General features: G+C 38.5%; 1 protein-coding gene across 2 annotated transcripts in view; it reads right to left on the bottom strand.

Annotated features, from left to right (window-relative positions):
* MYOM1 (myomesin 1) overlaps nucleotides 1-14,415 on the bottom strand; it is a 126,302-nt gene that overhangs the window by 29,410 nt on the left and 82,477 nt on the right. For both annotated transcript variants that reach the window (XM_033087602.1, XM_033087603.1), the window contains 2 exons: nucleotides 13,127-13,311; nucleotides 5,162-5,276 (listed from right to left, as the gene is read on the bottom strand). In XM_033087602.1, the coding sequence (XP_032943493.1) occupies nucleotides 5,162-5,276; nucleotides 13,127-13,311 (300 nt within the window). The remainder of the gene's footprint in view (nucleotides 1-5,161; nucleotides 5,277-13,126; nucleotides 13,312-14,415) is intronic.

Raw genomic sequence — 14,415 nt, 5'->3', positions numbered from 1 at the left:
GGGTATTTAACACAGTAATTTGTGTAGGTTTCTAAATGGCCAACTTTGGACCCAAACCCATGCAACCTGGAGAACAGGAAAGCCCTGCTTAATTGCTGTCTCCATTGCTTTAGTTACTGAAAGAATATAGAACTGTCTCACTGAATTATTCTGGAAAATTAATTTTTGTAAAGTACTTGGAGATCTTTTGTGAAAATACAAAGTGAAACAAAAGATGTTATTTTTAAGTCCCAGGCAATATATGTATGTGTTTCCACCTTAACTTATGAGTCTTACATCATGACCTTACAGCTAGGTTCTAATGTAAGAAATCATTTACACTTTTAGAAAAGAACATGTAGTTTTTTAAAAAAGCCTTAGATTAAAATTTGTAACTTGACATTAAGCAATTGCCTGGAGCAATTTGCCTGGAGAGACAAAATAAATAGGAATTAGATGTAATGTCAACTAGTATCTAAGAGAGTTTTCCACATCTGTGAAGCTTTTCTTGATTAATCATTTATAATCGGCATATTGTAGACAATATCAGTAATGGGTAGGAAAAAAGGCATGAACATTTTTCCAATTTACACACACATAATTGTGGCTATGATGTGTGCTATTGGTTGATTTACCTAAATAAAGTGAAAAAAAGAATTAAAACCATATTCGACATTTCAGTTTTAAAAATCAAATGTTGATTAAGATGATATTTAGTTAGATTTCACTTTTCAAAAAGTTGCACGGGTTGTTATTTTATGGATAGTTTCATCTAGCTAAAAGACCATCCCTCTTTTCCAAGAGGCTGAGCTGGAAAAGTGGACCAAAATTTGTTAAGACTTAGATTTTCTCAGAAAACGACCTTTGAATCTGCTCAAGAACGTGAAGAATTCAGTTAAGAAAACAGGAGATTTGGCTATAGAAAATGAAAGAGATTATTTTGGTCTGAAAAGGATTTAAGAAGAGTTGTCTCTAGTCAGCTAGCTGCCTCAATCCTAAACAAATCCTTAATATGGACACAAAGGGATATTGTGTACAGTGGCGTTTTAATGGTCCCTCCATGCTTGCCGCTACCCCCAGTATGTGAACGGGTAAGGTATGGCCCAAGGGTAAAATAAACTATTTGGAAATTTATTCCATCCCACTTTTCTCCCTCCAAAAAAAGATTTTCAAAACAGATCAAATGTAAAAGCTGAAATAAGATCACAGTAAACTGTTCACCTTCCCATACATTTCATAATATGATATGAAAATTCTTTCTCATATAATTTAGCTTTTTACATAAGCATTAATGGATCAGTTTTGCAAGCTTTAAGTATATGTCCTTCTCCATGGTACATGCATGCATATGTGCATATGTGATGTTTAAAAAAATGGAGAGTGACACAGAATAGAAGCAGATAGAAGCAAATTAATGTAATCAGCCACAAGTAATACAAAGTTCCACTATGTTTTAGGTGAGGACCACTGGCTGACCCACCACTTTCGCTGTCCGCATCCTAACCTCCATTGACGCTTCTCTCCCAGCTTGCCCTCCATAACCAGGGCATTCATTTAAGAGATACCTGAGGTTATCTGTGCAGGCTGTGGCTGCAAAACAGAGTCACACTCACTGGCCAAATCATGGTAGTCATTCATTAGTTTTTTCATTTACTAAATGACTACTATAAACCAGGACTAGTCTCTCGTCATACAGAAAGAAACAGTTCCTATTTTGAAGGAGCCCACAGTCTAAAGCAGTTCACAAGCCTGGTTTCACACTAGAATTACCCAAGAAGCTAAACAAACAAACAAACTGAACCTATGCCCAGGATCAGTCCTGGAGATTCTGATTTAATTGGCCTGAAATGGAGTCTGAAATGTAGTCAATATTTTTCAGAAAGTTCTTGGCATAATTCTAATGTACAGCCAAGGTTTAGACGTACTGTCCTCAGGGGTGAAAGAGATCAGTTAGTAAGCAAATACAAGTGCACTTATCTAAATCACTGAGCTAATCTTTAACCGTTAGCCTGGTTTTCTGCTTCAGAATCCTTCAGGACTCCATCACTAGGCCACTGAGCACACTTTTACATTCTCTGCTCTACGAGGTTCTATGACCAACCAGTGTTTAGAAACTGGGATTGGTTAGTCAGTTGTCACCTCAATCCCAGCTCATTATTTCTTCTGGTGCTGGGGTCTTCTAAACTGCCTTGCTCCTAGTGACCAAGTACTAACTTCCAGTAACCCAGTTCCTGCTTGGGACTCGAAGTCTCTGGTCTACTGCTGTTTTTCTGATAAGACTACCTGCAGCCTGTACCGCCAGTTATTTGTTGCCCTCCAGATCACCTGCCACACCTTGGCAGGTGCCTCTTGTCTCCCATCTGATCTGGCTTACCTTGCTTCCACCTACACTCCAGACCTGATGCAATCAACACAGATACTGTTTGATAAATATCAAATATCAAGAATAGAAGTGTACCAACAAATCTACACTAAATAGTTTTTAGCTTATTCTTCCTATAGTCTTTTATAGCTAATCGATTTCTTGGTAAAGCATGACACACTTAGTCCGTTTCCTGGATCCTCATTACCAACACAATTAGACTTCGTGGCAGTGGCGGAGCTACAGCTGCTGGCATGTTTGTTGACATCAAAGGGAGACCAGTGATCCTACCAACCCTGGTGGATTAGGTTAACTTTGAACTGGAATTCAAATTACACTTGAGGTATCTTGTTAGATATATTTGAGGTTTGCTGTTACATGATAAGCTTTATTTTCTATCTGAAATTTTAATAATGCATTCCAAAAGGAGTCGTTCTTCTGAAATAGCATTCCAAGTTTCATATCCCAAATCTTAAAATTGATAATCTCCACCCCATCCATTCTAACATAAAATAAATATCTGAGTAAAAGTAATATGCATTTAAAAAATTAATAAATACAAACAAGCGTAGGCTATGTATAAGTTTTCACAGGGACTTATAAAACCTTAATAGTCTATAGCCTGTTCAGCTATGGGAAATATTTTATGAACATCTAGCCAACTCTCATTACACCAAGCTGTGAACTCTGGCTTTTCCATAATCCCAGTATGTAATGATAAATGTCACATCACTCTACTCCTGGTGCTCACACAGCATCTGGCATGTAGTAGATGCTCAAGAAACATGTTGCAAGAATGAATGGGCCTATTGCATAGGAACAAGTCCAAGGGTCTCCTAAAGGGTTTGGTACCCCTCATGGCAAAGCGTTTTGACTTTGTGTATCCCAGGATTCTTTCCTGGGCTGTGAGCCAGGGGTTTCTCAGTAGGTTAATCTAGTGTTGTTAAGTATATCAACGTCTGCAGCTGTTGTTTGTAGTTATATTTTGGAAATGGAATGGCCACAAAAAATGACTTTTGGTGCCTATTCCAAATTAATGAAACAAAACTCTCGTCCAGGAGCTCAGCAGCAGACTCTTTTTTGGTGGTAAAATTTCCATAGTGATTGCTTTGTTAATGTCATGCCTGGCCACCTGCCATTCTGCGGCTATGGATGAGAAAACAATAAATCAATTTACACTTTCTTCAGTCAATTGTATTTGGATCCAATGCTTAAAGTGTGCTTTTAACTTACCATGGTTAGATTAAGAGTTTACTTTTATAGTAATCTAAATGTTGTTCTTACAAGGGTAGATTTTGCTGTTGGGTCCTTTTGGCACCTTATATTTCCCTACAGTTGGTACATAAAGGGTCTGATTTCTATAGGAATATGTGTGCTGGTGTCTTCATGTGTTACCTTTTACTGGCATATATGTTCCTAGCATTTTTCTGTTTTCTCATGAAATTTTGCAAAGGGGACTTATATGAAGGGTGGCACTCTCTCCAGACACACCCACCCCACTTTGGTATAAGAAGGTCACTTCTGTCCCACCCAGCTCCAGAGGGTTGACAGTAGGTTATGAAGTAATAGGATGAAAGAGACAAATATTTCCTCAGAGGGTACATTTGATGTATTTTCCACATAACATGAAGTGAGAACAGAGTTTTCTATGTTTATATTTCTTTTCTCATCATAAAAAAAAATATTACATTATGTATTGGCTCTTCATTTCAATTTGAAAATAGGGATCCATTAAAGTGAAAGTGCTTGGACTGGAATGAATATAAACTTAAAATAACTGATTAATATGATTTTATCCTCTCTCATTTCCAGTGCTTTCTTTTATGCAACTCTAATATATTGAAATATATAACTTGGAAAAGTGATAAAGGTTAAAGAACAAAATAAATTATTATTATATAATAACCTGAAACTATTTGCACAGTGAACAGTGTAAACTTTGTTCCCATAACAAAGGGAAAGATTGTCTTCGCTTGTCCAGTTATGACATCTCTTGAAACTGAGAAGTGAGGGCTGCCTCAGCTCTCTAGATCATTTTGTTAGGACTGCTGTTAGTTTAACACAGGGGTCAAGAAACTGTGCCTCTTTTTGTACGGCCTGCAAGCTAAGAACAGTTTTGAAATTTTTAAACAGCTGCAAAAATCAAAAGAAGTTAATATTTCAGGAAATGTGAAATTATTCAAAATTCAAATTTCATAATGCATATAATACATTATATTATATAATGCGTATAACATGCACAGGAAAGTTTTATCGAAACATAGCCATGCTTATTAGTTTATTTATTGTCTACAGCGGTTTCTATGTCATGACAGAGTTGAATATTGCGTAAGAAACCATATGGCTATAAAGTAAAACATATTTACTATCTGGCCCTTCACAGAAAAAGTCTGCTGACCCCTGGTTTAACTTAATTAAAAATCCTACTTGTTTGAAGATTGTGTTTGCTAATTGCACTGTTCTGGCTTTCCCAATGATTGGGAAAATATTGTTGTGGGACTTTATGGGCACAGTATAATAACATCCCAAGAATATTTACTTGAAACAGTCAGTCCAGGGTGCATAATTTGATCAAGAACTTCCCTGTTTTTAGGTATGAACCAGAACAGTCCTGGACCATTTCAAACCTGGCTCGCCCCTGTGCTGAGGCTCCTGTGGTGTGGTGAATGATTGTCATGGCCTAAGGTCATACTTCTCAATTATTCAAATAGCATATGCTGATGATTTTGAAAACTAGGAAAAGCACAGAAAGTTAGGTTGAATATTACTTTGGTATCTTACACAGATGAGATTAATTTTCATGAAAAAGGAAAAGCCCACCTGGACGAGTTTCTGCCACAACAGGCCCAGCAAGGTCAGATGGCTTGCCAACACCTGCCTGGTTTATGGCTCGGACACGGAACACGTAGCTGACACCCTCCTTGAGGTCTTGCACCTGGAAGAAACAAGTATAAAAGTAATGGGCATTTTGTGTCATTTAAACAAAAGTGCTCTTCCTCTGTAATAATGAATTATAGTTGACCCTTGAACAACATGGGTTTGAACTGCATGGGTCCACTTATATTCAGATTTTTTGAAATAAGTACTGTAAATGTATTTTCTCTTTCTTATGATTTTGTTTTTTCCTTTTTAAAATATATATATGTATATATATCTTTATATATACATATATATATTTTAATTTTCAATTGACCTAATATATAGTTTTCAGTTGACATAATATATTAGTTTCAGTATACAACATAGTGATTAGACATTTTTTATATAACTCATGAAGTGATTACCCTGATAAATCTAGTACCCATCTGACACGACACATAGTTGTCACCATATTGACTATATTCCCTATGCTGTACTTTACATCCCCATGATTAATTTGTAGCTACCAATTTGTACTTCTTAATACTTTCTCCTTTTTCACCCATTCCCCGAAATCGCTTCCCATTTGGCATCCATCAAACTGTTCTCTGTATCTATGCATTTGTTTCTGTTTTGTTTGTTCATTTATTTTGTTTTTTAGAGTCCACATATAAGTGAAATCATGTGTCCTTTGTATTTCTCTCTCTAACTTATTTTACTTAGCATAACACCCTCTAGGTCCATCCATGATGTTGCAGATGGCAAGATTTCTTTCTTTTTCTTTCTTTCTTTCCTTCTTTCTTCTTTCTTTCTTCTTTCTTTCTTTCTTCTTTCTTTCTTTCTTTCTTTCTTTCTTTCTTTCTTTCTTTCTTTCTTTCTCTCTTTCTCTCTTTCTCTCTTTCTCTCTTTCTCTCTTCTCTCTCTCTCTCTCTCTCTCTCTCTCTCTCTCTCTCTCTCTCTCCTCTCTCTCTCTCTCTCTCTCTCTTTCTTTCTGTCGCTGAGTAATATTCCATTGTATATATGTACTACTTCTTTACCCATTCATCTATTGATGGACACTTAGGTTGCTTCTGTAAATTGGCTATTCTAAATAATGCTGCAATGAACATATAGATGCACACATCCCCTCGAAGTACCATTTTGGGTTTCTTCGGATAAATACCCAGAAGTGGAATTGCTGGGTCCTTCTTTCTGTCTTGTTACAGCCTTTGTTTTAAAGTCTATTTTGTCTGCTATAAGTATTGCTAACCCAGCTTTTTGTTTGCTTGTTTCCATTTTCAGGAAATATATTTTTCCATCCCTTTATTTTCAGTCTGTGTGTGTCTTTCGATCTGAAGTGAGTCTCTTATAGGCAGCAGATGTAAGGATCTTATTGTCTTACCCATTCAGCCACCCTATGTCTTCTGACTGGAGCATTTAATTCATTTATATTTATAATAATTATTGATAGATCTGTAATTATTGCCATTTTATTGTTCATATTTTTTATCTTTTTTTCTTCTTCTTAAAGAAGTCCCTTTAACATTTCTTATATTACTGATTTGGTGGTGATGAACTCCTTTAGCTTTTTCATGTCTGGGAAGCTCTTATCTGTCCTTTGATTCTAAATGATAGCTTTGCTGGGTAGAGTAATCTTGTTATAGGTCCTTGCTTTTCATCACTTTGAATATTTTGTGCCAATCCCTTCTGGCTTGCAAAGTTTCTGTTGTTGAGAAATCAGCTGATAGTCTTATGGGAGCTCCCTTGGAGGGAAACTAACTGCTTTCCTCTTGCTGCTTTTAAGATTCTCTCTTTGTCTTTAACATTTGGCATTTTAATTATGATGTGTCCTGGTGTGGGCCTCTTTGGATTCATCTTGATTGGGACTCTCTGCTTCCTGAGCTTGTATGTCTATTTCCTTCACCAGGTTAGGAAAGTTTTCTGTCATTATTTTTTCAAATAGGTTTTCCATTCCTTGCTCTCTCTCTTCCCCTTCTGGTACTACAATGATGTGAATGTTGGTGTGCTTCATGTTGTCCCAGAGAGTCCTTAAACAATCCTCACTTTTTTTTTATTTTTTGAATTCTTTTTGCTGTTCTGATTGGGTGTTTTCTGCTATCTTATATTCCAAATTGATGATTTGATCATCTGCTTCATCTAATCTCCTGTTGATTCCCTCTAATGTATTCTTTATTTCTGACTTTTTTTTTTTTATGTTTTCTATATCCATTTTTATGGTTCTTATCTCTTTGTCGAGGTTCTCACTGAGATTGTTGAGCATCCTTATAACCAGTATTTTGAACTCTACATCTGGTAGATTGCTTGTCTTCATTTTGTTATTTTTCTGAAGTTTTGTTCTGTTCTTTCATCTGGGACATGTTTCTTTGTCACCTCATTTGGCTGCCTCCCTGTTTTTGTTTCTATGTGTTATTAGGTAGAGCTGCTGTGTGTTCTTGTCTTAGTAGACAAGGCCTTATGTAGTAGGTGTCCTGTGGGGGCCATTGGCATAATCTCCTTGGTCACCTGAACACGGTGTTCCAGGTGTGTCCCTTGTGTGGGTTGTTGTGCCCTCCTGCTGTAATCGAGCCTTGGTTGCTGTTTGTACACAATGGGAGGGATTGACCTTCAGGCTGATTGGCTGTGACTACAGTTGAGGAGCTGTTGTGGAGGGGGTGACCCTATATAGTAGTATTTGCTTTAGCAGGGATCTCATGCCTGCTGAGTCAGTCCTTTGAGTGTGTTGCACACATAGGCATCTGGGTCATGCTCTGGTGTGGTCTGAAACTGTTTATCAGGTGTATTGGTTCTAGGGCCTCTTGGGAAGGGCCCTAGTGCAGGGCAACATCAGCTACTGCCTGTGCCCTGCCCAGGGTCACTTGGTATGAGCTACAAAGGGATCTACAGATGGTTGGTGCCTGCGTTGGGCTTAGGGGTGCCTGAAAGAGGCTAAGCTGTCAACTGAGGCCAGCTGCCACTAGTGCCCGGCTTGGGGCTGATTAGCAAAGAGTACAGGTATGCAAAGGCCACATGCTACTTATCTGGGGTTTGTGAACCTTTGAGACATTTTAGGAAAGTCCACAGCATGAGCCAAGACATGTCATTTCTGTGAAAAACCCACTAGAAGAGGCTTGGGTGGGCCCCCAAGTTGGGTGGGGCAGGGTCTCAGGGAATCACCAAGGTGAGCAGGCTGGGAGAGGGGAGTGCTCAACAAAGGGCCACTGGCTTCTGCCACCACTTCTTTCTGGAAGAAAGCTGCCCTCCAGCCCTTGCCCTGAAGCTAGACCATTCAGTTCCTCTGCATATATCCCTGGCACCCTTCAAGCTGCTGCCCCAGCATTAGAGCTCAAAGTAAGTGATGCTGTCAGCTAGCAAGTCTGTGTGCAGGCCCATTAAGGGGAACACCTGGGATTTCAGCTGCCCTTATCTCAATCAGCCACAATCTCCACTGTTTTTCACTACCAGAGTTATGGGGACTTCTCTTCCTGGCACTGGAACCCTAGACTGGGGAGCCTAATGTGGGACTGGGCCCCTTTACTCCTCAGGGGGAACTTCTACAGCTGAGATATCCCTCCCGATATTTAACTGCCACACATTGGTATGGGACCAGCTCATTCTGCATCTCTGCCCCTCCTACCAGTCTTAATGTGGTTCCTTCTGTATATCCTTAGTTGTAAAACTTCTGTTCTGCTAGACTTCAGGCAATTCTCAATGATGGTTGTTCTGTAGTTTAGTTGTAATTTTGATGTGGTTGTGGGAGGAGGTAAGCACAGTGTTTACCTACTCCTTCCTTATGATTTTCTTAATAACATTTTGTTTTCTCTAGCTTGCTTTATCATAAAATATAGTACATAATATATATAACATACGAAATAAACATCAGTTAATCAACTGTTTATGTTATTTGTAAGGCTTCTGGTCAACAGTAGGCTTTAATATTAATAGTTAACTTTTGTGGAATCAAAAGTTACATAAGGATTTTCGAATAAGCCATTTAAGGTCCCCTAACCATGTTGTTCAAGGGTCAACTGTAGTTTTATATATATAGCACAAAGGGTACAGGACTTGAGTTCCAGACCTGATTCTGTCAAAGACTAAACTTTCTTCTCTCTGGACCATCTATTAGTTACAAGATGTTTCTAAGATCCTCTGCAAATCTGATGTTCTCTCTTTTTTAGATTCAACGGCCATCAGCACCAGAAACAAGAGACTGATATAGGTATGCTTTAAAGGAGTTAACCACCTCATTCTTTGGTCAAAAAGACATAATACAAAATGGTCACAAGAGCATATATGCTGCCTTTTCTTTCCTGATCTTTTTGAGCCATTCCATGAATAATTTTAGATAAAATTCCTGGCAAGAGAAGGGAATTAAAAACATGGGTCATGGACATTTTCCATTTGTTTAAAAGTATGCTAACACACTAAAACTAAAATAAACAAAAATTGTCCCTGTATATTTAATATAGCTACTTCTCACTAACTAGACAAGCAATTGACATGATTGTGAATTTTAGTAATTTGTGAATAATCAAAATGTATTAAAATTCTAAATCTCCACATTTGCAATAATCAAGGGGATGTTTTCTGAGAACCTATTACATGTGTGCCACTGGACTAGAGTTATAAGAGTAGAAAGACTGTAAAAAAACATGTATAATATGTTTTTATATTACAGCTCCACTTCATAATTTTTTGTGACTTTCTTTGGGTTCAGCACAGTCTTATTATTATTAAGACTATTAATATTTACCAAAAATTATCTTTTACTTTTTAAAATATATGACATTTAAAAGATACATTGTGTTTTAAGGAGGAATTTATTATACACAGAGGGTGCAATTTTTTCCCGTAATGTTGTGATGGAGGTCAATATCCAAAAAGTGATTTAAGTCAAATAAAGCTAGAATATATTTATTCGACTAAGTGAAATGTTTGTGACCAAGCATTTAAATGTACTATGTATTAAATTGCTCGGTTTTTAATCTAATTAGTTAAATGTATTGTGTTTATGGTAACAGAATGTCATTTATGTAGTGATAGCTTTCGCTAGAGCTAATGGATTTTTGAAATGAATTTTAATCTGTAAATGAATTGAGTTTAGGCACAGGCTAAATGCACAGAGCTTGATGCATTTAAATTCTATGTTTAGTAATAATGCCAGGCAACTGTGGATTTACAGAAAGGAACAGAAACATTTCCTTGTTGTGACAGAAATAGACCAGTTGCCAGGTCCCTGCCACATCTGCTCCTGCCACTTAGGTAATATGTGGCCATGAGTCAGATTTCTGCAGCATGACACAGGAAGTGAATCCACAAGTGTCTAGTAACTGGGGTGATAGAAACACCCTTCCACTCTCCTATCACCACAGGGCCAACGAGCACTGGCCTTAAAACCACTACAAATGCCTAATCTATGCACATGAAATTTCATTTTCTTGGATTTTTACCCCCTTCCCTGTAACTTCTGAAGGAACTGCATTCCCTTGCCTACTCCATTCATATACCCCACCCTTCCAATATTTACTCTCTTCTCACCAGGCTGTAACTACCAATAAAAAAAGGAAAACAGCGAGCTCTGTTAGGTTAAATCCTTTTGGTTGAAAGTAATGGAGCTTTAACTCTCTTTGAGGACCTCTAGACATGGTGCTGAAGTGAACGTTGGCGCTTCCAGCAGAAACCATATGTTCCGGATGCAATTGTTTAAGTTCTCCCATTTGTGAATCTATAACTCCCATCCTCACTTAAGTTTACCAGGCTCAACTTTTTAACATGTACATTTTTTTTCTCCATTTCAGGCTTGAAAATTTTTCTAAATATAAAACATCTGGAAGAGTGAATCTACATCAAAATGGGTATAGGGATTATAGGACATCTTTACTTTTCTTCCCTATGCTTTTAGTATTTGAATTTTTCATTATGAGCATGTGTCAGTTTTATAATCAGAAAAATCAATAATTCTATTTTCCCTTTAAAAACTGGCCAAAGTCTAATATCATTTCCTTACAGAATGTTCATCTTCAGTTTGTGAGGCACATGCAACCTCAATGTCTGTCCCCCAAATTTGCCTTTCTTCTTTTTCTTTTTCTAAAACCACTCTTTGATGTATTTTAACTCTATTTTATTTTTTTCCTGCCCATTTTTTCTGGGCTCTTGGTTCCGTTTTCTTGGCTTCTTATTCTTGTATGGTTTCACCCCAGTCAGGTCCAATCTTAGGCTCTTGGGATTCTGTGCTGTGGCCTACGGGGGATTTAGAAATCATCCTGGCCATAAACACCATCACCACCCAGGATGTGTTTGACCTTTATTTTACACTGACCTTTCGGGGTTCCTTTGCACTTGGAGGCCTCCTGACTCATTTGGATAATCAAACAGCAACCTAGGTTCTAGAACTTCCTAGATCTTTTCTTGTCCCCATGAAATGTGACCTTCCTTATCTCTTCAGGGTTTTGTAAGGGGTAAAGAGATCATTGGCATAATGCTAAGTTGAGTTAATGGCTTGTTGGGTGTAATGGCTTAAGGGTCATTTCTCCTGGAGGATATATTTACATTTTTTATGGGGACTATAAATGCCTTAACTCCAGAGAGTGGCTGACATATGGTACAGACTTTAGCCCTTCGTGGTAAGTTGATGGGAGAGTTCTTTTAGACTAGTTATACTCTGAACACCTTCCAAGGCCCACCCTCTATGCAGTGGCCTATTTTGCCAACAGCATTCAGTGTGCAGCTTTCTGTATGTCTGTGGTAAAGCCACACTTCATTCTAAATAATAACAACTAGAATTATACTCCCCCATCCCAGTTTCTGAAGCCCAACTGTGAATTCAGAGTCTGCTGACTATAAGGAAAAACACTCTTTTGAAATTTCCATTTGGAACAAGCGAGAGATTCAGGGGTTTTAGCAGAACAGTGTTTGGTAGAGTTAGGAATTGGTCCAGTTAGAACACTCTAGGGGAATCTGGAAGGCAAAGACATGGATAAGGGTGAGAATAAGGTCAAGAGTTAAGTGAATCCATTTCCACTAGCCTCCGAGAGCTCATGTGAATACAAGCGTGAGGGCAGAGGTGAAATGAGACAGGGCATCACTGAAAAGAATCAGCAGTTAAAGGCTTACTGGTGTGAACTCTATAAAAATAGCACCCTCAAATCAAAGACTACCCTCAAAAAAATTATAGGTAGGAACGAGAAAGTCACCTTTGGGAGATGGTAAGTAAAAATGACTTAAGACTGTGAGTAACAAATATGTGAAGTGAGTAAGTAGAGGCAAGAAGGAAAAGAAGAGGGAGGAGGGAGCATGTGGATGTTTTCCAAAGTGAGGCTAAGGGATTCAGGTTAAATATAACCAAATTTTTTTAAGCATCAGAAACTTCCGCAAACCCCAACCACTGCCAAATGGAATCTTACCAGGAGCCCAATGTATGACACGGACCGAGGCAGAGATGTTCTGTTTTACCTTGCTAACTTTAAAGTCAGTATCATTTGAAGAGCCTACTGTGGGGACAGAACCCCAGAGAGCAGTTTCCAGGCTCTCGGCCTCACATAGAAAGGTACTGGCTCAGGTAGTAAATGGCCATCAACTGTGATTGGATGGCCATCAGCTGTGGCTAGTTGGCCGTCAGCTGTAACCAGTGAGCCATTGGCCACTAATATAACTGCTGTGGCTACACTAGCAGAAAATGGGGGCTAGCAAGAAGATGGTGGCTCAGCTAGCAAGTGGAGCAGTGAGGGTTGCCCACAGGGTGGCTCCTGCTTCCTGTTTCTCCAACACAGCCGCCAGCGAGAATATAGTGGTATGACTCCCCTACCTATGGCTCCGTGGATGTTCCTTTTTGCCTTCACCATGTCCTGCGTTCTTATGTGGGGAGCGGGACCAGAGACCTCGCAGGCCGCCCCGCGCGACACCTATGTTCTTTTTTTTTAAAGGTTTCTCAAACTATGAGCATTCTCTTACCTTCAGGTATTTGTTTTTAATAGCCACCTCATTGAGTCCACGCCACTGGTCATCTTTGGCTTTGGCCTCCTTCATATCCACAAAGTAACCAGTGACCGGAGTTCGTCCAGAATGGATGGGAGGCTTCCACTGCAGAACCAGGGAGGTTTTCCTGACTTCACTATACTTGAGATTGTGTGGAGGTCCTGAGAAAGAGATCAATGCATAAAAATCATAATGTAAACGAGAAAACTCCAATGTGTGTAAATCTAGAACCACATTTAAGGTCTTAGAGCTGAATCTGATGTTGGTGTTCTGTTTTTCAAAATCTATCATTTCCATGGAAATAGGTATTCTGTGGTTATTTCACAGCATCCTGAACGGCTCTATACCAGCCTATCAAGACCCTTTATGGGCAGCAGGGGGTTAAGGCCAGTTCAAGATGCCCCTCAGATGCTGAATGAAACCTGCCTGCAGGCTGTCCTCAGGCTCGTGTCCCTTACCTTTTATCAGAACTGTCCAATTTGGTTGCAGATTCAGTTTCATATTATTTTTGGATAATAATCTGAAAATTCTCTCAAATCTCAAATTAACATGAAGGAAGGAAACTCTATTTGATGGCAAGATAATAATATTTCTTATAAAGGAAAAAGAGATATATTACAAAATAGGTCCCTACTGGAGGGAAATTTTTCCGGAAAGCATATATCTATCCCATATAGGAACTACAGTTATGGTTTACAAAGACCTTTAACTAAATAAATACAATCAATCCCGTGAGCCCTGAATCTGCGCTAAATACTGTCAGATACCTTACGTTCATTTATCTCATTCATCCTTAAGACAATTAACAGGAAGCTAAGCGAAGTCACATAACTTGATCAACCTGTTCAAAAAGAAAGCCAGAATGTCCTCCCTACTTGTGTGTTCTTTGCTCTCTCGGGAGAGTCCAAACTACTAAGTGATTTATCTTTGCATGACCAACAGCTGATATGACAATCAATCAAAATCACGTGTACTGACTCACAGTGGCCTGAAAGCCAATTGCAAGCACAGATTCTATCATGCTACACTTTGGCATTTTGCAATTGATAACTCAATATTTACTGGGCCCCTTTACCTTGGCATAAGAGTCACAAAATGCATCATCCTTTTCTTCTGACAATATCTTGTATGGAAATAGGTTTAAATAATAACACCAATACCTTACATTGGTGTGGCATGTTCTGTTTCACAAAGGGATTTTGTGACCATTTTCTTTTTAATTTGTTAAATTTATTGGGCTGACATTGATTAGTAAAATTATATAG

Source organism: Rhinolophus ferrumequinum, chromosome 19, assembly GCF_004115265.2.
Source record: "Rhinolophus ferrumequinum isolate MPI-CBG mRhiFer1 chromosome 19, mRhiFer1_v1.p, whole genome shotgun sequence".
Taxonomy (NCBI): domain Eukaryota; kingdom Metazoa; phylum Chordata; class Mammalia; order Chiroptera; family Rhinolophidae; genus Rhinolophus; species Rhinolophus ferrumequinum.
This window is presented reverse-complemented; position numbering and strand designations above follow the sequence as displayed.